General features: G+C 41.2%; 1 protein-coding gene across 1 annotated transcript in view; it reads left to right on the forward strand.

The window, feature by feature from the left end:
* Positions 1 to 27955, forward strand: part of Zmpste24 (zinc metallopeptidase STE24) — a 38522-nt gene that overhangs the window by 1934 nt on the left and 8633 nt on the right. Inside the window, exons 2-8 of the mRNA XM_021639489.2 lie at positions 276 to 422; positions 8003 to 8089; positions 12351 to 12467; positions 12827 to 12979; positions 14628 to 14769; positions 22189 to 22373; positions 27088 to 27192. Coding sequence (XP_021495164.1) covers positions 276 to 422; positions 8003 to 8089; positions 12351 to 12467; positions 12827 to 12979; positions 14628 to 14769; positions 22189 to 22373; positions 27088 to 27192 — 936 coding nt within the window. The remainder of the gene's footprint in view (positions 1 to 275; positions 423 to 8002; positions 8090 to 12350; positions 12468 to 12826; positions 12980 to 14627; positions 14770 to 22188; positions 22374 to 27087; positions 27193 to 27955) is intronic.

The raw sequence follows: 27955 nt of genomic DNA on the forward strand, positions 1-27955 counted from the left end.
GCAAACTGAAAGTGTGATGACAACCCAGGTGGCCATTCTTCCCGGTCAGCTAGCTTTGGAATCTTTTTGTCTGCTTTTACTTTCCCGTGTTGCTTGTTTCAGTGGGCATTGTTCTTGGCTCGATTCAGTTTGTATATATATGTAACAAATTCTAACAAGCTCACTTGTCAGATGAATGCTATTGACTATTTGATGCTTGACCACAAATCATTACTATGTAAAAAAAAAAAAAAAAAAAAAAAGCTCATTAAAGTGTTTTCTTCAAAATATTTTAGAGAAGGATATACAAAACAACGACTCGAGTACCACCAGAGTTAGAGCAGATCATGGATTCAGACACGTTTGAGAAATCTCGACTGTATCAACTGGATAAAAGTACATTCAGCTTCTGGTCAGGGCTCTATTCCGAGGTGGAAGGCACTGTAAGTAATTTATTTCTTGGAGACACGATTCTCGGATTGTTTAGGACTTTGTAATGCTTGCTTTTGTCCTTGTCTTTTTGTGACACAGAGGGTACAATGCCTGTAAATCCTGGAATGCCTTCCTAAAATTTTTATATTTAACATTGTGTTCGTGTCCTGTTGCTGTGAAGAAACACCATGACCACTGCAACTGTTATAAAAGACAGCATTTAATTGGGGCTGGCTTACAGTTTCAGAAGATAATTCATTGTCATCATGGCAGTAAGCATGGCATGGTCTTAGAGAAGTCTACGTCCAGATCCACAGACACTGGGCCTGGCTTGGGCTTTTGAATCCTCAAAGCTCACCCTCAGTGACACACTTCTTCCAACAAGGCCACCCCCTCTAATCCTTCTCAAGTGGCACCAATCCCTGATGCCTAGGCATTCAAATATATGGGTCTGTCAGAGCGATTCTTAATCAAACTACCACAAACATATATAAAGGGTTTTGCCTACATGTGTGTATGTGTGCCATTACCATGTATGCGCCTGATGCCCACTGAGGTCAGAAGAAGGCATCAGATCTCCAGATCTGGAGTTACAAATGGTTGGCCACCATGTGGGTGCTAGGACTCGAACCCAGGTCCTCTGCAAGAGCAGCAAGCACTCTTTTTTTTCTTTTTTTAAGATCTATCTAGCTATCTATTTATTTATTTATACAGTACTCTTCCTGCATGTATGCCTGCAGGCCAGAAGAGGGCACCAGATTTCATTACAGAGGGTTGTAATGAGATTACAGATACATGTGGTTGCTGGGAATTGAACTTGGGACCTTTAGGAAGTGTAGACTATGCTCTTTAACCACTGAGCCATCTCTCCAGCCCCAGCAAGTACTTTTAACTGCTGAGCTATCTCCAGGCCTAAAGAATGTTTTCTTGACCTTTTTAAGTTTTTACAGTGCTAAGAATCAAACCTAAGGCCTTGAGTATACTTGCAACTCTACCCCTGAACCACATTTCCCACTATAGTCTTAATAATAGTAATGGGTATAGAGTAAGGGAGGCAGAAATATAATTGTTTAGTTGAAAATAGGAGAGTGTGGTAGCTTTCACCTGAAGGCCAGATGTGAAAAGAACCTTATATTGTATGCTGTCCTTTTTACAGTTCATACAGGTCTACTGCTGATACTGCCTCCTCCTTCCTGCTCTTTCTTTTTCTGCTTTTGCTGGAAAATGGAGTAAAGGCCTTTAAAGATCTATTTATTATTATTTTTATACAGTATTCTGCCTGCATGTGTGCCTGCATGCTAGAAGAGGGCACCAGATCTCATTATAGATGGTTGTGAGCCACCATGTGGATGCTGGGAATTGAACTCAGGACCTCTAGAAGACCAGCTAGTGCTTTTAACCACTGAGCCATCTCTCCAGCCCTCGGAGTAAAAGCCTCTTACAAACTAAACTTTTCTTTTTGTTTTGCTTGTTTGTTTGTTTGTTTGGGTTTTGTTGTTTGGTTAGTTGATTGGTTGCTTTTGTGTGTGTGTGTGTGTGTGTGTGTGTGTGTGTGTGTTTGTTTGAGACAGTTGTAGCCCTGGCTGTTTTGGCATTCACTCTGTTGACCATGCTGTCCTCAAATTCAGATATCCGCCTGCCTTTGCCTCCTGAGTGCTCTTTGATTTTATCCCCACAAGACTATGATAAAATAACAGAAAAGGCATTTTCAGTTTCTCTGTGATTGTCACTAGTAAGTAGTTGCTAGAAAGATGGCCAGTGTTTGGTAATGTTGGTGACCATGGGAGTGACTGTTCTAGGAGGGGATAGAGGTAGAGGTGATAGACGTGTGAGTGTATGAACTTTAGTGTGCTAAGGCTCTAAGCAGTACTGATAGACTAGAGCAGTAAATAGTTTTGATTTTCACTTCGTAGAGTTTTTATGTCTATATTAGTGAAGTAGAGGGATAAGCATTATTTCCTTTCTGGGAGGAAATGGAGGCTTAGGGAAATTAAACCTCCCATTTAATGGCCAAGTGGGAGAACTAGGTTTGCAACTCTGCTCTTCTGAGTCTTTAAAATTACACTGAAGAAAGCATCCTTCAGACTGTGGGCTTCAGCGTGAATGTGGTGGAATTAAGTTCTGGAAAGCTAGTTGCATTTACCGCTGGACAGAAATCATTCCTATTTTGTGTTGACTAAAACTGAAAGATTTGTATATTTTGGTCACAGAGCGAACATTAACTTAAACACACGCACACTTTTTGCCTTGGTTCTTTATACCTGGGAGAAACTAAGCAGGCCCTGTGTCTTCGTTAGGGTTCCATTGCTGGGAATAGACGCCGTGAATGGCAACTCTTGTCAAGGGAAACAATTAACTGGGCCTGGCTTACAGTTTCGCAGGTGTAGTTCATCGTCGTCATGGCAGGAGGCATAGCAGCATGCAGCCCAACATGGTGCTGGGGACAGAGCATCTTGATCCATAGGCAGCAAAGAGACTGTGCCACACTGAGCATAGCTTGAGCATATATGAGACCTTAGAGCCCGCCTACACAGTGACACACTTCCTCCAAGGCCACACCTACTCCAACAAGACCTCACCTTCCAATAGTGCCATTCCCTACGGCCAGACATTCAAACACATGAGTCTGTGGAGGCGATACCACCATGCCCCGTATAACCAATTGTGGGGGCTACTTTTTACATAAACGTGACAAAGCAGCTAGGGATAAAAATGCCCAGACTCTCTGAGATGGACTTCACCTGATATCTCACAGATGTCCTTAAAGAGTCCTTCCAAGGAATGGAATGACTAACTGTGGCTCTGTGCCCTGTAAGCCCAGCTACGTAAGAGTTGACGCAGTAGGGTCACTCGAGTAAGAGATAGAGACCAGCCTGGGCAACACAGCAAGACTATAGCAAAACACCATCAAGAACTGGTATGATCGGGGATGGGGAAGAGCGGAGTAGAAAAGCTCAGGTGGTGTGTGTGATGGTCACAGTGCATTGCATGTGTGCATGAGCATGTGTAAAGGCCAGAGGTTCATGCTGCTGTCTTCCTCAGTCTCTTCTCCATCTCATTGTTTGAGACAAGGTCCCTAACTGAGCCTATAGATAACCTGTTTTGTAGACTAGATGGCCAGAGGCCTCCATGAATCCTCCTGCTCACCTAGCCATGGCATTATTGGTGCCTGGGTTTTTATGTGGGTGCTGGGATTCCAAAGTCAGGTCCTCATCTTGCTCAGCAAACAAACACTTTGCTTACTAAGGCAATTTCTCAGCCCTTTGGTTTTGGTTTTGGTTTTTGTTTGGGGGAGGTTGTCTCACTATATATATATAGCCCTGGCTATCCTAGAATTTGGTATGTAGAGCATGCTGGCCTTGAATTTGCAAGAATCCTCTTAGCTTGTTGAATGTTGAGATTATAAGAGTGACCCATTAGTCTCAGCTAAGCTCAGATTTTTGCTCCTCTAGGTTCTACATGTTTCTATATGACCATTTTTTAAAATCTTTTTGTTGTTGTTGTTTGTTTTGGGTTTGGCTTTGTTTTTCATTTTTCAACACAGGATTTCTCCGTGTAGCCTTGGCTGTCCAGGAACTCCATTTGTAGACCAGGCTTGTTTCGAACTCAAAGTGACCTATCTGCCTCTCCTTCCAAGTGCTAAAATTAAAAGTGTGAGTCACCACAGCTGGAGTAGTTGCATCTTTTTAAGGCTCATTTTCTCATGAAAGATGACAAGTAGAACCTGGAGATGGTTCAGTGATTAAGAGCACATACCGCTCTTCCAGAACATCCAAGTTTGATTTCCAGTTCCCACCTTGGAGGGGCTCGCAGCTGCCCAAAATGCCAGCAGAAGGGGATCCAGTGACCTTTTTTGGCCTCCGTGGGCATTTGCATTCACATGCACATACCACCAACACACACACACACACACACACACACACACACACTAGATCTTTGAACACATTATAGAATAGAGGTGGATAGACACTAGACCTTTGAATGGCTGTGGCGTGGCCTGAGCAGGCAAGGTAACATAAGTGAAGCACTAAATACAGAGCTCAGCGTGTAGTGAACACTTCACCACCTACTTTAGCCTCTCTGCGCTCCAGTTACTTCCCTGCCATGTTTGCTTTTCAGACTCTAATGAAATAGTATATGTCGGAGTACTAGAGTTGTGTCTGTTGCCCTTGTTGATTCTTGTTCCAAGACTCCCAGGAGTGTACCTGGTGAGAGTATTAGCAGGGAGAAAGCTTAGAGCTTACCATACTTGTTTTTCGGTCCCCAAAGAAACTAAACACTCAAAGGCATGTTAAAATACCTTTAGTGTTTATTCCAAAGCTGGAATTTTAGTAGTAACTGTTTCAGCCTTCTGTCAAAAGCAATATAGTTCCTTAATTCTACAGTATGTGTTAGCCTTGGGAGAAAGATAAAAGGAATGCCGTCCTAGGGTAGTTAGCTCAGCATATGCAGTGTATGGCAGGTAGTGGTGCCAGAGTGTATCTTTTTTTCTTTTCTTTTTTGTTGTTGTTTTTGTTTGTTTGAGACAGGGTTTCTCTGTGTACCCTTGGCTGTACTAGAACTCACTTTGTAGACCAGGCTGGCTTCAAACTCAGAGATCCGCCTGCCTCTGCCTCCCAAGTGGTGGGGTTAAAGGCTCCAGACCATATCTTTTACAAACATTGTTTCTTATGGCCACAATGGAGTTAATTGTAGCAATGTGTGTGCCTAGAGTTCACTGTCAGATTTTTTTAATTTTTTTGAGACAGAGTTTCTCTGTGTGGCTCTGGCTGTTCTGGAGTTCTCTCTATAGACCAGGCTGACCTCCAACTCATAAAGATCTGCCTGCCTCTGCCTCCCAAGTACTGGGATTACAGGTGGGCACCGCCACTGCCACAGTCAGATTGTGTAAACAGTCTCCTGTAAGTGATTGTCTGCCAGATTGATGTGCAGGCTGTTGGGTCTTGCTCAGTCCAGCCTCTGTGCTGTGGCTGGAAACTTTGTACTTCTGGCATAAGCTCAGGTGCTGCTGTTCCTGGTTAGTTCCGAAGCATATTTGAGACCTGGGCAAACCAATGCATCTGGTAAAACTATTTGATAGCCAAGTGTGGCGATGCACAGCTGTAATCACAGCACTGGGGAGACTGAGGCATGGGGATCGTTCTGGGTTCAAATCAGCCAAGGCTACATAGTGAGTTCTGGCCAGCTTTGGCTGCATAAGACCCTGTCTCAAAAACACACCAGAACTGTAAAAGGTGGGTAGTATAAAGTGTGTGAGGTTGGAGAAGGGTAAGAACACATGTACTGTGGGTGGGTGTATGATGTGGTGGTAAGCATTTAGAGAGCAGCCGTTAATGCTAAGGCACGTTCAAGGTCGTCCTGGAAAGATCTTTATAAAAAAATAGTTCAAGCCAGATGTGCCGGCTCGTGCTTTTAATCCCAGCACTTGGGAGGCAGGGTTTCTAATGTTCTGGTGACATGTGAGTGTCTTTACTTATTTGTCCAAGACAAAGACTGGTAAGGGCCTACTCCTGAAGCCCTGATTCCTGCCTTAGGATTTATCGTTTCCTGACCCAGGGAAGGTCCGAGTCTTCTGTCCCACAGCCTGGTAAGTGGACAAGACTCTCCACTTCTATATCAGTACTAATACTTCAGCCGGGTATGGTGGAACATCCCTATATTCCCAGCTGTGTAGGAGGCAGGAAGATCATTTGAATCCCTGAGTTCAGACGCAGCCTGGGGAACATAATGGGATGACATCCCAAACAAACAGCAGCAAGCTAATTCCTCTTTTCTGGCTGAAAAGGATACTTTCCTTTCATGGAAAAGATAGTAATAAAGCCGTATTGCCATTAGATCCATCTTTGCTCATTACCTGTGGGATTTGGAACAAGCCATTTAATCTTTGTAAGTTTAATTTAGTTTGATAAATTTTCATTTTAGACTCTTGGCAAATGTTTTTATTTACTATTTTTTTCTTTTTTAGTAATTTATCTTTATTTTATATGCATTGGCCTATATATGCATATCTGACATATATTGGACTGCATATATGTCGGATCCCCTGGAACTGGAGTTACATACAGTTGTGAGCTACCATGTGGGTGCTGGGAATTGAACCCAGGTTTTCTAGGAGAACATTCAGTGCTCCTAACCGCTGAGCCATCTCTCCAGTCCCCTTTATTTACTTTTTTAAGCTATTATGGTTAACACATATGATTCGTATTTCTAGGGTACATTAATGTTTTTAATACATTGTAATAATGATCATATCAGGGTAATTAGCATATAACACCATAAACAATAGTCATTTGTGTGTGAGTGTGTGTGTGTGTGTGTGTGATATAAACATTGAAACCCTCTCTTCTACCTGTTTTCAAATTCAACTATACAAGACCATAATCTGTTCTTTCTGACTTTGTTCTTCTTAGTTAATTTCTCCTCATCCTCATTCCTGGTTTTTATTTTTTAATTGGTACACAATTTTTACGCTCATTTATGAAGTGCAGTGTAATTTAGAAAATTTATACCATGTATAACAATCAGATCAGGGTAGTTAGAATTTCTATTTCCTTAAACTTTTTTTTGTTTGTTATGTTGTTTTTCGGGGCAGGGTTACTCTATGTAGCCCTGGCTGTCCAGGAACTCACTCCATCGGCCAGGCTGGCCTCAAACTCACAGACCTCCACCTGCCTCTACTTCCCAAGTGCTGGAATTAAAGGTGTGCACCACCATGGCCCAGCTCTTCCTTAAACATTTTTATGCCAGAAACCTTTGTACTTGTAGTTCTTTTGAAACACTTCATACACTAAAGTTACTGATTTGCTATAGATGCCTGGATTAAACCCTACTCACTGACTGTTTTGATATCCATTATTTAGCATATTTCTAGGTCAATTTCTCCCATTTCCTTTCAGTCTCTAGTAAATACTACTATTTTATTTTCCCCTAAAAGAATGATTTTTTAAATCCTTTAAAATTTTTTGTTTATTTTTTTGTTGTTAGTGGTGGTAGTGTTTGTGTGTGTGCGTCTGTGTATGTGTATGTACATGATAGAGGCATGAATGTGCTCCACATTGTGCATGTGGAGGTCAAAGAACCATTTTTAGAAGTCAGTTCTCTCTTTCATATATATATATATATATAATATGCATATATAATATATATGTATATTAATGTATAATATATTATATATATATATAGTATTTGTTTTTTGAGACAGGGTTTCTCCTCATAGTCTTGGCTACCCTGGAACTACCGTATATCAGGCTGGCCTTGAACTCAGAGATTTGCCTGCTTCTTCTTCCCAAGCGCTGAATTGAAGGTGTGCACCGTCACTGCCAGGCCTTAGGTTTAACTTTTAAATGGGTTTTTGGAATGTGATTTACATACCACACATATACAGTATTTAGTCAAAAATATCTCAGTGGTCTAAACTTAGTGTCTCAGTGGTTTCTAGTTTTCTAAATGTATATTTTATTCTAAATGAGTTATGTCCCCTCCTTTTTTGTAACCTATTTATTTTCCCTCTCATTTTTCCTTATAAAAGATTCTTTCATATGCTAGTTGCCAAGCTTGTTCAGATGTGATCCCAGTCTGCTTTGTTTTACAGTTTATTCTTCTCTTTGGAGGGATCCCTTACCTCTGGAGACTTTCTGGACGGTTCTGTGGTTCTGCTGGCTTTGGACCAGAATATGAGGTATGTGGTTCCTTTGCCCAGATTGCTCAGTCTTAATTTTGCTTGATAAGCTTTACACTGAAGTTGTTGCCTTTTTGGCTTCTACTATCCAAAGACTTGCTTCTTAGTTTCTGCAGTCCTTGTTTGTGCATGGATTAGTATAATGCTACGGTTTTGGTTGCTTTTCTATTGCCATAACACTATACCCAAAGCAGCTTGTAAAAGAAAGCATTTAATATGAGTAAGTCTATGACCGTCATGTTGGGAAGCATGGCAGCAGGCAGGCCTGGTGCTGGGGCAGCAGCTGAGAGCTTACATCTGATCCACAAACAAGAGGCAGTGACATACCTCCACCAACAAGGCTATACCTTCTAATCTTGACCAAACAGTTTGACCAACTGAGTACCAACATTCAAATGTATGAGCCCATGGGGCCCACGTCATTCAGCTACCACAGCTAGTTAATAACTTCAGAATTCCAGTGACTTCTCACAGTTAATTTCCCAATCACATAGTTATTTTTAGTTAGCAAGTGACTTTGTTTCATGTGGTAAGGCAGGGAGTCAGTTTTGTTTTTTGTTTGTTGGTTGGTTTTTCATTTGGGTTTGTCGTCCAGTGATGGTGGGAAGAACATGCCTTTTTAATTTCTGTAACGCTAAGGCGATGCTATCTTCATATTACATGCTGAAGAAGTCATTTGATCTTATTCAGATGGAAGGGAGTGGGGGAATGTAGTCTTGATTAGACTGCTGCTTCTTAGGAACAGCCCTGTGTAGTGACAGGGGAACTGCTCATTTTGTGGAACTCATACATGGTAGATACTTCCGGGGCATGCACATTAAGCAGGCACTTCAAATTAAGACAGAAAGTCTATCCTCTAGGCAAGGCCGCAAATGAATTCTCCGTGTGTAATGAATGCTGTAGCCCTGCTTCCTGACATTCTCCTGGAAGCTGCCAAGTCATTTACCTCCTTCCTGATTCTTTATTGGAAATCACGGATCTTCTGTATAGATACTGTACCCTTGACTTTAACTCTGCTCCTCCTGCGCCCCTTTTCCATATACCATTTCCTAAAGCAGCAAGACTCTTACATGTTGGGGGGGGCAGGTATGGTGTGTGTGTGTGTCTAAGTTAGAGTACAACTTGCAAGAGTCAGTTCTCCCTTCCACCATATGGCTCTAGGAACTAAACTGTCCCAGTCAGGCTTGGCGCCAGGCATCTTTACCCTCTGAGTCATTTTGCAGGCTCAGAGCAGGTATACTTTGTTGAATGAGTAAATATATCTGCTACATATGTCAGTCTGCTGGGGCATGGACAACTCCCCTCTAGCCCTGACAAAAAAAAAGTGACTTTCTCTCCCTCAGCAGCCCTCAGCTGCCATTAGCATCTCAGCTCAGGATGAGTCTGTATCTTATTGGAATAGTTTATGTGCTGTTCTAAGGTGCGGACTTTGTATTTAATAATGATTAGGGTTCTTACTGAGGTAGGCCTTTGTTCTTTAACAGCTGCGCGATACTGGAGTCCTCACTTGTGTATTTCTGATACATACAAATGTAAGTTACCACAGTGTGGTTAACACCAGCCCGTCAACACTGTGGCTCAATCTCTAGTTATCATAATGTATTATTTTCTGAATAGTTAAACTGCAGACTTCCCTGTTAGGTGTTCAGTATACAGATCACAATATAAGTGGTAGTCAGGACCAGTCATGTCAATATTTTCATCAATCTAAATAATTGGTTACTGCATAGCTAATATTCAGAGTGTAATGCCTCATTCTCTTCCTGCTAAAAATACAAACACATTTATAATGATAGGTAGTTGATCTGGATCCAGTGGTGCACACCTCTGGACTTAGATACACGGGAGGCTGAGGCTGGAGAATCACTTGAGTCCAGGCATTCAGGACAACACTGGACAACATAATGGTGTATGTGAGAGAGAGACGGAGACAGAGAGGTACAGAGAAAGAGAAACACAGATCTAATGGAAGGGAGCTGGAATGATTGAAAGATGGTGTTGCCTGACAAAAGTGAAAGTCCAACAAAGAAGTGAAAACTGGTAACCCTGAACGTGAGGTTCCGATCTAACTTAACGAACTTGCTGTGTAGACCAGGCTGGCCTCAGACTCACAGATCCACCTTCCTCTGCCTCCTGAGTGCTGGAGTTAAAGGCATGCCTGTCTACTACCATGCCTGTCCCTGGTAGATATATAGTATATATATATATATATATACTATATATATAGTATATATATCTACTATATACAAAAGTATATATATATATACTTTTGTATATAGTATCCTTGTGCATATATCCTGCATTTATAAAGAAAAAATTTTGAAATAATGTGTGCCAAAATGCCAAAAGTGGATTTCCCTCCAGAGAAATTGGCTATAAGAAAATTCAACAATGCACAGAAACTTCTTATGTAGTTAAAAACATTTTCTTTATTTAAAAATGAAGCTGGCGATTGTGGCGCATGCCTTTAATCCCAGCACTTGGGAGGCCGAGGTAGGTGGATTTCTGTGAGTTCAAGGTCAGTTTGGTCTACAAAAGTGAGTCCAGGACAACCAAGGCTACGCACAAAAAACCGAAAAAAGGAAAAAAAATGAACCCATGCATAGTGGTATACAGTGTGTAAGTTTATACCCATAATCCCAGCACTGAGTAGGCTGAGCAGGAGGCAGGAGGATTGTGACTCTGGGTACATAGTGAGACCCTGTCTCAGAAAGGGAGGGGGCATAGAAGAAGAAGAGGAGGGAGGGAGGGTGGGTTTGGGAGGGGATAGGGAAGGGGACTACAGCTGGGATACAAAGTGAATAAACTGTAATTAATAAAAATAAAATTTAAATTTAAAAAAAAAGAAAAGGAGACAAATAGGAAGAGGAGAAGGAGGAGTTGGAGAATCGATCATAGCTTACTCTTCTTGAAGGCAGCATGTTTTCTGGCAGAACTTCCTAGTGTCCCAAACTTCCAGCAAGGAATTTCCCAGCTAGTGTCCTATTTCTGGGCAGCAGGGTAAGGCCTGGTCTTTCTCAGCAAGTAGTGAACGCCCTAGACTTAGGATACTCCAGAGCTCTTCATGTCTTTAGGAGGTGGGTAGGTGGGAGTCTCTCCCTTCATGTGTAAGCTTCCTTGTGCTGTGTCCTGGAACCTTTGAGCAGCCACAGAGAGAGACAGCCTGGATCTTGCTGACTTCTTGAAGCAGTGTTTTCACATCACCCAGCTTCCTGGGGCGTCCTCCTTCCGGGCTGGTTTGGCAACCAAGGACAGCTGCCACTGTCTATATACTCTGTAGGTTTCTCCAGGAGGGAGTTTCCTGCTGTACTGCTTCTCTCAGCTGGAATGATTTCCTTAACTCTCTTCCTTTCCCAAGTTCTAGCTCATACTTGGCTTTTGGGAGCAGTACTGCAAAGAAGCAATATGAAAGTTGGAAAAGTGAAATAAAAAAAATAGAAGAAATTAAAGGGAAATTGAGTAATTCTGGCTTTGATCTAACAGTTTTTTAAAGGTGATAAAAGTAATTGGGGATAATTTTCTCTATTGGAATTCGGCTTTTTGTAAAAAACTTGAACATACTGTGCACCACCCATCTAACTGGTTTAGCTTTTTCCTTCCTTCCTTCCTTCCTTCCTTCCTTCCTTCCTTCCTTCCTTCCTTCCTTTTTTTCTTCCTTCCCTCTTCCTTTCCTTTCTCCCTCCCTCCCTCCCTTCCTTCCCTTAAACAGGCCCTCACTTTGTCCATAAGCTGACTTCAAAATTCAAACCTCCCTGCTGTTTCTGTCTCCCAGTGACTGCCAGGCCTGCTATCTGTTCTGCGAGTCAACTTAGTCATAGCCAGGCCAGTCATCTTGTCCGCATGCTGGCGGATGCCTTTCTTCCCAATACTGGTGAGACAAAGGCAGGTGGATCTTTGTGAATTTGAAGCTAGCCTGGTCTTCATAGTCAAATAGTGAGTTTCAAGCCAGCCAGAGCTACATGGTAAGCCCCTGCCTTAAAGCAAAGACACGACAAAACCAAGAGTAAATCTTCCTTGAATCCAACTAGCATATGTCATTTTCTCTGTTTCTGAATACTACCAACCATTTGTCCCTACGACTTAAGGTAGCTTTCAGGTTGTGCCTCCTCTTCTAAGTAAACATTTTCCAAGGGCAGGATGCTATTACAGGCCTCTTCCCATTGGATCACATGCATTGCTTGAGATGGAATAAGCATTCAGTATATACTTGCTGATTTGTACTTCATGGTTCATTTGATTTTCTTTTCTTTCTTGTGCTTAGATCATTCAGTCTTTGGTGTTCCTGCTGTTGGCCACACTCTTCAGTGCACTGACTGGCTTGCCGTGGAGTCTGTATAATACTTTTGTGATAGAAGAAAAACATGGCTTCAATCACCAGGTATAATAGAAGCTATCAGGATTTTTAGTATGAACATTTTCAGTGCTTTAGTCCCATGCAGGCAATAATTTAAATATAGTTTGCTATTCTAGAGCATGAATCAACTCAGAAAAAGAAACCACAGATATGGTAAAGACATTACTTTAAGGTTTTGATAGAAACCCCTACTGCTTCTCAGCTAGTATGTACTATATTCTGTTTTAAACTATGAAATGCAAGACTTTTGCATATTGTCCTAGGCTGCTTTGTGTTCACTTTCAGCTGTTTTAAAAGCAAACCTGAAAAAAATAAAAAAATAATAAAAAATAAAAGCAAACCTGTTACTCTGTTAATAATAGTAATATTTTCTTTTTTTTCAGACTTTGGAGTTTTTTATGAAAGATGCAATCAAAAAATTTATTGTGACTCAATGTATTTTATTGCCTGTATCTTCCCTTCTGCTTTATATTATTAAAATTGGAGGTGACTACTTTTTTATTTATGCTTGGCTGTTCACATTAGTTGTTTCTCTGGTAAGTAAAATCTTTGTGTCATTTTCTTTTTTATTATATTCATTTATTTGAAATTTTCATATATTAATGCTATGTTCACATTTTTCTCTCCCTCCCTCTTCTCCAGTTCTTCCCACATTCCTCTCATTCCCTCTCAAATTCATGACCTCTAATTCTTTAATTATTTCATTTTCTTTTGCAAAAGTTTCTTGAAATTATGGGGGTTTAGTTTTTGTCAAGTAAGTAATTTCTAAGAAAAGGTTTCAGTGTAACCAACTGCCCTTATCCATTTTCCTCTCAATTCCTGCTCTGGGACATAAAATCGGAGAACTGACCGACCATGGATTTTCTTCTCATTCTGCCAGAAGCTAGTTGCTAGTCACTTAATGATCTGGCTGCTAGGCAACTGAGACAGTGCTTGTAAGTTTGATCAGGATGGATAACTTTTGACTAATGTATCCTGCCCTCCCACCCCTCCAGTGCCTAAAAAGTCTTAATTAATGTTTTGAAGAGAAAATAGATTTATGAGAGACAGAAAAGGAAAGCATAGGGCTAAGGGTGTAGCTCAGTTAGCAGAGTGCCTGTGTAGCATGTACACGGCCCTGGGCTCAGTCTCCAGGACTTCATAAAGCAAGAGTGGTAGTGCTCCCAGGGGTGAAGACAGGAGGATGAGAAGTTCAAAACTATCCTCAGCTGTATATGGAAGCTGAGACCCTGTGGCCAAAGAGCATATGTTTTACTTACTTAGCTTTCTTCTGCCCTCTCCTCCCCTTTCCTCTTTTCTTTAGTTATGTAATTAATTAGTGCATTTTGTTTGTTTGTTAGTTTTTGTTTTTTTTAAAGAAGCATCTTGCTTTTCAGTTTAGACTGGCCTGAAGCTACTATGTAACCTAGGTTGGCCTCAAGTTCATGGTAATCCTCCTACCTCAGCCTGCTGAGTGCTGAGATTATAGACATGTACCATCATGCTTCTTCTTTTCTTTGCCTCTCTCTTGTTCCCTTGCCTTTGTCCTTTTACCCACTCTCCATCCTTTCTTTCTTTCTTTTCTTTACCTTTGTCTCTTTCCATCTACCTCCTATCCTTCCCTCTCTCTTTCCTCTTCCCTTTTCTCTCATCCCCATTTTCTTCCTTTACATCTCCTTTTCCTTCTGTTTCTCATATTCTAAACTGTTTCACCACACAGGCACACGTACAGTCAAGTATTATGTTCATAGGTCCTAGAAAGTACCACCTATCATTTCTTTAACTCCATTGGTGAGGAGGGTGATTTTCATCTGAACTGTATGGTGTTTGTTGCTTTATCTCTTGTTGGTGGGATCAAGATCAGAAAATGGGCTAGCTGGATTTACAAATACCTATAATGTGACAAATTGAAGTAAGAACAAAGACCGAGGAAATGCTCCAGAAGTGCCATTTCATCCAGAGTAAATAAGAGTGTGTGCTATAATCGGCTTATAGTGCCAGGAATCCCCAAGAAAGGGCTATTGACTAGGCCGAGAGTTCTGAGTCACTGTTAGTGGCTTATCTTTTACAATTAAGTCAGTGCTTATTGTGCCACCACACCGCTGTTTTGATTTAATTTCTTCCAGGTGTTGGTTTGATGAACATAATTCTATCACATAATTGAATTGTTAATAATAAGCAGTTTTTCTGTTACTTATTTTTCAGGTTCTTGTCACAATTTATGCTGATTATATTGCCCCTTTGTTTGACAAATTCACACCTCTACCTGAGGGAAAGCTCAAACAGGAAATTGAAGTGATGGCAAAGAGTATTGATTTCCCTTTGACTAAGGTCTATGTTGTTGAAGGTAAGGCTACCTGGAGGTGAGAGGAGTGATTAGAATACTTTATTCTTAAATCAGTCTTTATTGTTTGTTTTAAATATTTGGCACTTTAAGATTTATAAAATCTGAACTGGAGAGATGACTCAGCAGTTAACCCTGGATGCTCTTTCAGAGGAGCTAAGTTCAGTTTCCAGTACCCACATAGTGGGTCACAATTGACTGTAACATAAATTTTCAAAATAAAATAAAAATAAAGAAAAAAAGATTTATAGGAACATATAACATTTTCCAGGATAGAAAGTGGTAGCCTGATGCCAACTCCTGTTCCTGTCTACCGCTCTGTTGGGTAACTGCCTAGTACTGTTTTTAATCTTTGGCCAAAGCCTTTTTACCATCTCATACTGTGCTATATAACAGACCAATCACTCACCCTACTGTCTGCCTGGCTCCTTTGGGTACTTGAGTTGGACTCTTGAATGATCATCTCTATAGCACTAGTTTAGAGGCTGTAAAACAAAAGCAGTGTTCTTGGCTTTATTTTCCCTGGCAGACCATCAGTGTTCTGGAGGACTCTGACCTGTCAGACATCTCACGCTAGTTAGACTCTGTTAAGCCACCTGTTGCCTTCATAATACTGCTTAAGTTTCAAGGAAGCCTACCAAGTTTAGAGAAAAACTTTTTTATGTGTCAGAATTTCTGTATAAAATAAAAATAACTGATTCTTCCTCAGCAGCTTACTAGCAGTAGGGTCTTAAATCACTTCTTCTCTCTAGCTTTCACCAGTGATTCCTCTGAACAGTAGTTCTCTGTAAAAAGCAAGCTGTTCACTGTTCAGAGCTTTGTGGCCTACATTGTCTCCTTCAAATGTTTAGTTCTGTATGGCAGAAGCCACCACAGACAGGGCATGAGCATATGAACCTGGCTGTGCTCATGAAGTCTGCATGTAGCAAGCAGCACCTTGGATTTGATCTGAAGCCGTAGTTTGCTGGTGTTTGCTAGAAACTAAACTTCACCAATGAGAAGCAATTACAAAGTGAAGAGAGAACAAAGATGGCTGTAACTAGAATGAGCAGCTCTAAGAGCACAGCAGTCTGACAGGCCTCTTAAGTTAGGGTAAGGAGTTTGCTTTCTGTTCATGTTTGAGACAGTCTTAAGTAGCCCACGCTGACCTCAGAATTACTGTACAACTGAGGCTGACTGTGAACTCCTGATCCTATTGCTTCTGCTTCCCTAGTGCTGGGATTACAGGTGTGAGCCACCGCACAGAGCCAGAAGACTACCTTGGCCTACTACATAGAGAATGCATTATAGGGTGAGGCAAGAATGAAAGCAGAGAGAGCAGGTAGAAGGCTGTTTCGTTAGTTGAGGTTAGATGGTGTGGGTTTTTTTGTTGGTGGTGGTTGGTTGGTTTTGTTTTAGACTAGAGCAATAGTAATGAAGAGAAATAGCCATTTGCTAATGGATTACATATAGGGAAATAAGGAAGAGACATTAAAGATAACAAACAGCTTAAGTTTGATGTGGACAGTTATAAATGGCAGCTTGCCGAAGGGGAATAGAATTGGAAGAGCAGATTCATAACAAACTAGAGTTCTCATGTCTGTGTTAGTATTAAAATTCTTTTAAACAACATCTCAGTCACAGCTTTGCAGGAGTTAATTATTTAAGCAGAAGAACTTGTCGTGATAGCTGCAAAATCTCCAGAAAGCTGTTTACCAACCTTGGAAAATGGACTTTCCGATGGGTGGCTATGAGTTCAAAACCATAGGGTAGAGCCAGTCTCGGGAAGTTACTGATTTTGCCACTGCAGAATCCTGCATTGGAGGCTTATATAACTTAGCCTCATTGGTAAAGGGCTTGCCGTGCAAGTGTGAGGACCCGAGTTTGCTCTCCAGAACCCATATAAAAATGCCTTGTGTAGTGGCAGTCCGTGGTCTTCCCAGAGCTGTGGAGGTGGAGACCAGAGTCCCTGGGATTCATTGGCCAGCCAGTATAACCTAACTGATGAGTTCCAGGCCAATGAGAAGCCCTATCTCAAAGGAAGTGGGTGGCGTTTTGAGGATAACACCTGAGATTGCTCTATGGCCTCCACATGCACATATGTACATGTACACACACGTACATACACAAACATACCAATACATTTAAAAAAAAACAAAAAGGGCTGGAGAGATGGCTTACGTGGTTAAGAGCACCTGTTGCTCTTTCAGAGGACCCAAATTCATTTCCCGGCATCCACTTGATGACTTACAATTATAACTCCAGTACTGAGGGATCTGTCACCCTCTTCTGACTTCTTAGGCACCAGACACACACATAGTGCACACCTATATATATAAATAAAAATAAATAAATCTAAAAAAATTTTAAATACTTTTTTGTTTTGTTTTGTGGAACCCTAATGTTCCTGTCATGGCAGCTGCAGAATGAATTCTTGGCTGCTTTGATTCTGTGTGTGACTCTGACTATTCAGAATTCCAGGGCTGTGTCTTCCCCACTAAGCCGTGCATGGGGCTAGCTGCCGAGAGCTGCTGAGGAAACAAATACCCGGCTTTTAGGTTTTCCGGAGGAGGAGTCTCACCAGACCTTCGCTGTGTGAACTCTGAGATCTGAAGGGAAATCCAGTAATGAGCAGGGGAGCACAAATAAAAACATGAACATCTAGGGACTTGGAGCGGTTGCTCAGCAGTTCAGAACACTTGCTGCTTTACCAGAGACGCAGAGTTTGGTTCCCAGCACCAACATTGGGAGTCTCACAACCACTTGTAACTCTAGCCCCCAAGGATGCTTAGTCCTCTTTTGGCCTCTGCAGGAATTCACACGTGTGTGAGAATACTCATACACATTCATAAAAACTTCTTAAATCTTAAAAAACAACAAATAATGGGTGGAGAGAGCCCAGTGAATAAAGGCACTTGCCATCAAGCATGAGGACTGAACTGATCCCTAGAACTTGCATGATAGAAAGAACTAACTCCTGCAAATTGTTCTCTGAATGCCACGCATGAGCCGTGGTACATGCATGTGTACACACGCGTGAGCTGTGGTACAAGCGTACATACACACAAAAATAAATTATCTAACCTGGAGAGTTGCATCAGCAGTTATAAGAGTGCTTGCTCAAAATTATGAGGAGTAGAGTTTGGATCCTAGCACTGCCCCAGTGAGTAGGAAGTTCCACAAACACCTGTGTCTGTAGCTCCAAAGGCTGTGACATCTGGTCTCCAATACCATGCATGCACGCGCGCGCGCGCACACACACACACACACACACACACACACACTTTAATTAGTTAAAATTTAAAATTCCTTAAAGAATACAATCTTCTGTACTTTCACATTGTTGGAAACCCCTCATACGATAACTGGTTTTGCATTACACTGCAGGACGGTTTCCCAGCTCTGTGGGAAGGGGCTGCAAGACAGCTAGCAGGACGTATGAAAGCCCTAATCATCATCTTGAGTGACACTTACAGACGAGTAGGAACTGGGCTTGTTCATGTTCAGATGACAGATTGCATTGAGAAGTGGGCAGACCCCTTTAGCCTAAAAGCATCCTAAAGGAAATTGCTTAAAGTGAGGTTCCAAAGATCTTAGAGGAGGATTTTGAAGTTTTGTCCATGTGCTCACAATTCAGGTACAGGCAGGAAAAGTCCAAGCAGGCTAGAACTCATTCATGTTTTTTTCTTTTTTCTTTTCTTTTCTTTTCTTTTCTTTTTTCTTGTCTTGTCTTTTCTGTTTTCTTTTCTCTTTCTTTCTTTCTTTTTCTTTTCTTTCTTTTCTTTTCTTTTCTTTTCTAGACAGGGTTTCTCTGTGTAGCTCTGTACTCTTTGTAAACTAGGCTGGCCTCGAACTCACAGAGATCCGCCTGCCTTTGCCTCCCCAAGTGTTGGGATAGCAGGCATGTGCCACTGTGCCCAGGCTTGATACTAGGTTTTCTTACAAGGGCTGTCTTGAAGAGAAGTCTTACATTTAGGTTTAGGAGGAACTAAGGTGGTCTTGTTGGGCAAAAGAAGGAATCACAGCTTGTGAGTTTCTTTTCTCTTTTAAAAGATTTTTATGGGTTTTATTTTTTAGATTATTTTATTTTATGTGTATGAATATTTTGTTCAAATGGATGTCTGTGTATCACATGTCAGCCTGGTGCCCATGGAGATCAGAAGAGGGCATTGGATCCCTAGATCCATTGGAACTAGAGTTATAGTTGGTTGTGAGTCACCATATCGGTGCTGGGAATTGACCCTTGGTCCTCTGCAAGAACAAGTGCTCCTAACCACTGAGCTATCTCTCCAGCGCCATGAGTTTCCTTAAATAAAAATGTATTTATTTTAAATAATTCTGCCTGTTATTACACTTAAAAGAAACTCTTTTGGTTTAGAATTTAGTATTTTTTATAGAAGTAAGAAAAATTAAACTTAGCACTTAAAAATAGAATTAATAAATGTATCTGTAAACTTCCAGTGTAGACATGCCACAAGCAGTTGCATACACAAGCCTGGGGTTTCAGGAACAGAGGCCAGTGCTCGGAACATAGTTTTGGAAGTCTCTGGCACGTGGCTGTGTTTAAGGCCAAAGATGAGGGCAACACCAGGCTCAGAGATGGCAGGGAGGAGCAGACAGCAGTGAAGCTAAGTGTTCTAGGAGGCTGTGCTCACCTGTGTCGGGTGCCATCCAAGGTCCTATCTGGGGCAGAGGTGAGGGCACAGGTGGCATCATCACCTTTTATTCACACAGAGTTTGTATTCTCAGGAGTTCTCAATGCATTACTTCACTGTTTTACTGGTGTCATTAGTCCAGTCAGTAAACAAGCACTATTGAATATAAACTTCTTTCCAGACACAGTAGTACAAAAGGTTTACAGTGTAGTACAAAGACTCCTAAACCCTAATTACATAAGGATTTCCTGGAAAGCTTGATATGGACAGGTTCCTGGCTTCCACTCCTAGAGATTCTAGCTTAGTAGGTGTTTCCAGTATCTGTGATTTTTGATGTGGATATTTCTTGAACCACACTTGAAGAAGGTGGACCAATGAAAACTATTAAGGCGTCAGTTTTATTTGTCTGTATACAACCTGACCAGCTCCATCAAGTTTCAGATAGCATCTAAAGTTTTGAACTAACTGCAAGTGTGAGAGGAGGCCTGGGCTGTAACTCGGCTGATTGCTTACCTAGCAAACATGAGGCCCTAGGCTCCTTCCTCATTTAAAAGGAGTATGGGGGCTGGAGAGAAGGCTGGCAAGCTAACTGTGCCTGTTGCTCTTGCAGTACAACTGAGCTTGTGTCCCAGCACTCAGGGGCGACCCACAATTGTAAGCCAGCTCCAGGGGATCCAATGCCTTCTTCATGGCACCCGCGCACATGTACGTACACCTACACACACAAAGCAGTGTGAGAAAGAGAGTAAAGTTTGACAGTGCTGACAAAAATAGGGCCATGTGTTTGGCCCTTAACTTGCAGGAACTGCACCCCAACAAAAATACTACAGTGCAGTAAATAATAATAACTACTACTAACTAAGTTTTTACTGTATTCTAAACACACTGCCACATATGTTATATTAGAAATATGCGGGCTCAAGAAGATCTGGCTCAAGAGCACTGGCTGCTCTTACAGAAGACCTAGGTTCAATTCCTAGCACCAACTTGACAGCTTTACAACTGTCTGTAACTCCAGTTCCAGGGGATTCGACATCCTCACACAGGCATACATGTAGGCAAAATACCAATGCACATAAAATAAAAATAAATTATTAGAAAGAATAAATTATTAGCCAGGTTTAATCTCAGTACTCAGGATGCAGAGGCAGAAGGATCTTTGGGTTTGAAGCTAGCCTGGTCTATAGAGTGAGTTCCAGAACAGCCAGAGCTATACAGAGAAACCCTGTCCTAGAAAAATAAAAATAAATAAATAAATAAATAAGAATAGATGCATGTCCAGGAAGGTGGCCCAGTTGGTAGAATGCTGATCTAGCTTGCACGAGACCCAGGATTTTGTGCTAAGCACCACATAAACCTTCTGTTGTGGCTCACACCTATAAACCCAACCAGCTCTTGGAAGGTAGAGGCAGGAGGATCAAAGTTCAACATCATAGCGTTGGTGAGCAGTCTGGGATGTAAAAGCCCCCAGTGAAAAAAATTTCAAATACATATATTAACCTTTATTTTTATTATTTTTTAATTATCTGTATATGTATGGATCTGATTGTGCGAGATCAGAGGCATGAGAACTGGAGCTAAGTTGCATGTGTTTATGAGCTACCCAATGGGAGCTAGGAATCATCCTCTGCAAGAGCAGTAAGTGCTCTGAAAGGATGAGCCACCTCCATAGCATCCTTCACCATATGACTTCTGTTGGCCCTGCACACAAGTGACATACACTCACATAAACAAACACACATACACATGAATAAAAATAAATCTTTTTAAAAATAGAAATGAGTAGATGCAGCATTCACATATTCTTTAAGAAACTTCAAGTTCTTAAGAGAACATATATTTTGTCATTTATTTAAAAACACACACACACACACACACATATATATATATATATGTAATAGCATTTAATGTGGGTCAGGGTATATTGTTTTAATATCTTAATGAGGTACATATTAGCCTTGCTCCTTAAATAGGAAACTATAGCTTTAAAAAGATTCCTAAATTTTCACAACTGATATTTGAGCTCTGAATTGTGCTCTTAGTCACTGTATCCAACACTCTCCACAATGAAGAACATTTGGAAATTGAAGAAATGCATGAAGAAGAAAGTAATGTGAGCCACAGTTCAGAAACGCTCAGTCTCTGTCGAAAGTTTAGTAATGATTTCTTTCAGTCTTACAGAGCTTTTTCTGATAATAGATGTCTGCTTTAAAAAAAAAAAAAAAAAAAAAAAAAGCCCTGGAACAGAGACAAACAAAATCCACACTTCTGGGTCCTCATAAACTATACTTTCTTCCTTTGGTATTTTTCTCATAGCCTCGGGTTTATGCCTTTCTGTCTACATGCACATTTTTTTGATAATATGATAACCTTAGACATGTGTGGCATTTTGTATTCTTCATGATACTTTGGTGAGATTTTCTCTTGGTAAATTTCCCGCAGAGATAGATAGATAGATAGATAGATAGATAGATAGATAGATAGATAGATAGATAGATAGATAGGTAGGTAGGTAGATAGATAGGTAGGTAGATAGACAGATAGATTCATTTACCACAATTTAATCATTTCAAGCTGTTGGGTATGTAGGCATATTTTATTATTACTACAAACCAGGGAGCATAAGTGGAGCAGGGTGACAGTCACTCTACTGATGCCAAGGATTTACATTAATACAGTTTTTCTCTGGGTATTGAACAGCTTGTAAATGTTAATGCCCTTTCCATTAGTTCCAAAGGACCCTGGATGTTTTAATTCTGTCCCATGCTTTGGACTGTCTTTTCCTTAGGATCTAAGCGCTCTTCCCACAGCAATGCTTACTTTTATGGCTTCTTCAAGAACAAGAGAATAGTTTTGTTTGACACTCTGCTAGAAGAGTACTCTATGCTAAACAAAGACAAACAGGAGGAGCCTGGCATGGAACCCCGAAATGATGGCGAAGGGGACAGTGAAGAAGTAAAAGCTAAAGTGAAAGTGAGTTCTTTTTTCCTCAGAGACTTTGACTTAGTTTTTATATTCAGTTTCTTTGACAGATCATAATAATGCCAGTTTCTTTGCTGTAAGTAGAGTTCACCACAAAATATAATACTGCAATTTTTTCAAGTTCTGCTATTTGGGAGAAGTAAATGACTACCATTATCAACATGCTAAACTACTTTGCAAGCTTTCACAACATTGAAATTAAAAGACTGTTATTTTAACAGTCCCATTACTAGCTCTGTGTGTTGGGGGGGTGTACATGCACACACCATGGCGTACATGGGAATCAGGACAACTTGTGGGAGTTGAGTCTCCCCTACCACTGGAGGTCTTGGGGATTGAACTCAGCTAGTCAGGGTTGGGGACATTTGCTGAGGAAAACACAGTTTAAGCCAATAAAAGTCTATAGTGGGCCAGCGACTCCACTGTGTAATCTGTAGCCCCATGTAGTCCCAAGCCTTTTTAGAGTGAACTTTTAAGCACAAAACCATACCCTGAGCTGATGTGCTTCAGCTAACAAGAACAGTTAGCCAGAAGTGGAACTACGGAAGCTAAAGAGCAAGGTTAGTACATTTAGAGACTTCCCAGAACTATGGACTTTGATGGATTAGGTCTTTGTTTTCGTCTTGGCAGGTAGTGCTGTCTCCATGCTGAGTTTTATGGCCTGAATGGTACTTCTACCATGGAGTCAGTTGTGTTAAGGTCTGGGGCCCTGTTACAACAACCACCATTACCCAGTGAGCCATCTCCTTGGCCCGTGTTCCTTTTATGCTTATAATCAAAGAATTTCTGCAGACAAAATAAGGAGGTGAACGTTTAGTTTTTAGTGTAATTGAGACATAGCAGTTAGTAGGCTTTACTGGCTTTACTTGGCAGTAGACAGAACTGAGACCTGGTCCTGTGATTTAGTCACTGAGGAAACTTGGGTACATTGTGTATTAGTTTTGTTTGTTTTTAACACTTATGAAATATGTACTTTTTACTGAACGGCTTTGCTTGGCATTAAAAATACAAAAGGAGCCCAGGGATGGCGATGCACACCTTTAATCACAGCCTCCGAGAGGCAGAAACGAGTGATTAAAGACTAGCCTGGTCTGCAGAGCAAGTGCCAGGGCTGTCAAAAGTAAAAGCAGGGACTGGGAATGTAGCTCAGTTGGTAAAGGGCTTGCCTAGCATGCACAAAGCTTAATTCAATGCACAGCACCGAAGAAACCAGTCATGAAGACTCACACCTGTAATCACAGCACCCAGTAGGTGGAGGCAGGAGGATCAGAAATTAGAGCTCATTTTTACTTTTGCGTTACAAGTTCAAGGCTACTCTGGGAGATGTGAGATGCTTTCTCAAAATTGGAAAAAAAAATTTTTTTTTTAAGAGCAGTTTAATCTTTATTAACTTAGAGTGTAAAGAGGGAGTGATCAGGCAAACATCCTTCACTCAGATACTGGAAAGATATATAGATATAAAATGCCGGGGAAGAGAAGGCATTTCTTCCTTTCACTTTTTATTTTGTGTGTATGTGCACACTTGTGTGAGTGGCATATATGCATGCCATAGCATGTTTCTAGAGGTCAGAGAACAATTTTGTGACATTGATTCTTCTACCTTTTCATACGTTCCAAGGATCAAAGTCAGGTCCCCAGGCTTATTGGCAAAGACATTTACCCATCAAGCTCTCTCACTGGCCCAGGAAAACTTTCCTGGGTTTGTTTGTTTGTTTGTTTGTTTGTTTGTTTGTTTTTAAGACAGGGTCCCTGTATGTAGCCCTGACTGCCCTGAAACTCACTATATAGACCAGGCTGCCTTCAAACTCAGAGATCCACTCCCAAGTGCTGATATTAATGGTCGGAGCTGTCATACCCAGCCCCAAAAAAACTTTTCTTAAATTGGACCTACGAGTCTAAACATATTGCTGGATGAGGTCAGCTAATGCTGACTAGTAAAATTTTAAAGTACTAAGAATAAATAGATGAGGACGGTAGCAAGAAATGATAATAATCTTTAGAAACAACCCCTAGTGTTTATATGAGGGATTGCATCTGTCCTTGTTTTGGTGTCTATATGAGATGAGTTTAGACCCCTAGTCACTCACCAGCTACATAACTCTAGGCAAGTAATTTAAGCTTTCTGGGTGTTTGATTCCTTCAGGCAAAAGGGAGGCTGACAGCATTTTTCAACCTCGGCAGTACTGGACTAGATAGTCTTTTTTGTGACCACTAGAGACGAGTGACACCTCTCTTACCCACTCACATATTACAACCGAAATACTCCCCAGATATTACCAGATGTTCTTGGGTGAGAGTGGAGGAGAGTCAGAATGATGCAAGATCTCTCGTGGTTGGAAAATGTTGGTATAAAGATGCTCACCTTTTAGAGTTGCGAGGTGAAATTAAAAACACCCGTGAAATCTCTTGTGCTTTTCCTTTTAAGTTCTGAAAGATAACAATTGTCATTTGAACATTTGTTTTTATTTTAAAGGGGTGATCTAGTAGGTGACTTTACCAGTGATGACTATATAGATGAGACAGTTTCTGTGCAAGGATTAAATAGTATGGTAAAGGGATTGATGCCTTCAAATTTTAAAAGGACTTATTTGTAATTATGTGTATGGGTGTGTGGGTGGCTGTGTAAGTGCATGTGAATGCAGGTGCCAGTAGAGTCCAGAAAAGGGTGTCTGGGTCCCCTGGAGCTGGAGTTAGAGGGGATTATGAGCCACTTGACATGGGTATTGGGAACCAAACCTAGATTCTCTGGAGATCAGGAATCACTCCTAACTTCTAAGAGTTAAGAGTGTGTGTTGTTTGTTTGTTTTATTAGATTTATTCATTTGTGTGTATGTGTGTGTGTTTATGTGTCTGTATGTACCATGTGCAAGCTTAGTGCCTTCAGAGGTCAGAAGAGGGTATCAGCTATCCTGGAACTGGGGTTATGGATGATATGGGTATTGGGAATCCAACCGGGGCCCTCTACAAGAACCATAAGTGCTCCTAACTATTTAGTCCAGCCCTTGGGTTGTTTATTTGGGAGTTTTTGTTTTTGTTTGTTTGAGACAGAGTCTTGTGTGGCTGAGATGGCCCAGTGGGTAAGAACACTTGTTCTACAGACTTGGGGACCCGAATTCGAATCTGTGGCAGCCATTTCTCCAGCCCGCTGTACTGGCCTTAATCTTGAAGACCCCTGAGGGGTTTAGAGTACAGGCCTAGTGAGATTTGCATTTGTGCTGTAACCCCTGGGCTGCTCTATTTCTTTTTTCTTTTTCTTTTTCTTTTTTCTCCTACTTTTTCTATCAGAGATCGTATTGATCAACTTGAATTTGAGTTTCTTTCTTAAAAAAGTTCAGTTATTACGATTGTATGTTTAGGGCGTGGGCATTCATGTGGCAGTCAGAGGACCACTTTTAAGAGTTGATTCTCTCCGAACACATGAGTTCTGAGGATCAGGATCAGGCCATCAGCCTTGTAGCAGGCGCCTTTAACTGTTGAGCCAACTTTTCATAACTAACTTTGTTTTACGTGTGTGTTGTGTATGTGTGTGTTGTAAGGCTTGTCACAAATGCCTTTAAGACCCACTGAGCCATTTCTGTGTCTCCGGTTTTATTCTAGTTGCTTCCTCTTTCTCTTCTATTCCAGCTGTGCTTGCTGTTACATCCCATGTCTTTTTAAAGTTCAGCAATGCAAATCAGGTTCCTCTCCATATTCTCCCTTGCAGCTTTGTCTGTTTTTTGGCTACAGCTTATCTCTCCACTTTCCTGCCCTCCACGTGTCCCTCTACTTTTCTGACCCCCATGTTGCCATTTTTATCCTCCTATTTTTCCTGTGTTCCTTGCATTATCTTATAATTTGAATCAATTTTTATTACTCTGTTTTTTTGTGGCTCTGGGGATTAGAACCAGAGCCTTATGCATAAAAGGCAAATGCTCAATGATCAGGCCCTATATGTTCCTTGCCCCTGAGGCTCCCTAATCCCCTTTGGTTTTTTTGAGACAGGGTTTCTCTGTGTAGCCTTGACTGTCCTGGACTTGATTTGTAGACCAGGCTGGCCTTGAACTCACAGGGATCCTGCCTCTGCCTCCCTGAGTGTTGGGTTACCGGCATGCGCCACTGCACCCGGCTGAGGCTCTATTTTTAAACAGCTATTCCTGCTATACTTTTGAGTCATGAGTGAGATGTGCATAGTCGTAGACATTTGAAAAACAGGAAGATATAAAGTAGTCAAGTCACTGTAGTCCATCATATACAGTCCTCTGCTCCTAACAGGTCACTGTGTTTCCTGTCAGTGTTTCCAGTGAAAGTATGCATAACTGTTGCTTGATGACAGTCATCATGAACAGTTTCTATGTCAGAACAAACTTTGAGGATGAAGTTTCTGATGGATTTACGATGTAGCTGCCAAGTGCTTTCCTTATGACTTGTTGAATGAACCCTTACCTTACTCATAAAGATCTGTGCTTTTTCCGGTGTTTTTTTCTAATCTAAGTTAGTCTAGGGTGTTAAACTTAGTGAAGTTGGAGTCTGTCTTGTTTATAGTTATCTCTTTCGGGGACACCAAAGCATCTCACATGGAGTGAATGCTCTGTTAAGTAAAGTTCTGTATTAGAGTCTGCTTGATTAATTAGAATCAATGAAGGGATATTATTGGGTCAATGCTAAAGATACAAATGACTTCAAGGTTGCTAATTGGTTATTTTCCTCTTTTTCCCCTTTGATTCAGAATAAGAAACAAGGATGTAAAAATGAGGAGGTGCTGGCTGTACTTGGCCATGAGCTGGGGCACTGGAAGTTGGGACATACAATAAAAAATATCATTATTAGTCAGGTAAGTTTGGTGTACTTACAATTATACTTTGTTTTGTTTGAGACAGGGTCTCATGTAGCCCAGACTGGCCTGGAGCTCACTATGTAACCTCTGCCTTTGCCTTCCACTTGCTGGAACTACAGATAGTCATCATCACTCTGCCTCAATGACGTTTCTGTAAAGGAGTAGTTGGAATGGCAGAAAGGTGAGCGTGGTGCTGCTCACCTGTGATCTTAAGTGCTCAAGTGACCCAAGCAGAAAGATTGCAGGTTGATGGAGCTGGTGAGATGGTTTAGCAGTTGAAGGTGCTTGCTGCCAAGCCTCCGTTCAATCCCCAGCACTCACATGGTGGAAGAAGAGAACCCACTCCCTCAAGTTTCCTTGGACTTCCACACTCCCACTGTGACATGTGTTCTTGTGCACACATATACATAAGCTAAATCAATCAATAAAAATCTTTAGAAGCTGAAGGCCATTCTAAGTTAGATAGTAATTTCCAGACCAAACTGAGCTACATAGTGAGACTTGGTCTTAAAAAGAAAAGCTAAGCAAGTAAACTAAATTATGGCAGTCCCGAGACATTATACAGTAGTGGGTCAAGACAGACTTCAAGCCAGGAGTGAGTGTACAGGCTTGTAATCCCAGCATTCAGGAAGCCTGAGGCAGGAGGATCTCAATTTTGAGGCCAAACTACCTGACTTCTCTTTGTGGTTGGTTCCCTGAGTTTACGTATGTGACCTGAGGCAATTCCTTAATTTCTGTCTGCCTCCATTTCTTCATCGAG

The sequence above is a fragment of the Meriones unguiculatus genome, chromosome 3 (assembly GCF_030254825.1).
Source record: "Meriones unguiculatus strain TT.TT164.6M chromosome 3, Bangor_MerUng_6.1, whole genome shotgun sequence".
Classification (NCBI taxonomy): domain Eukaryota; kingdom Metazoa; phylum Chordata; class Mammalia; order Rodentia; family Muridae; genus Meriones; species Meriones unguiculatus.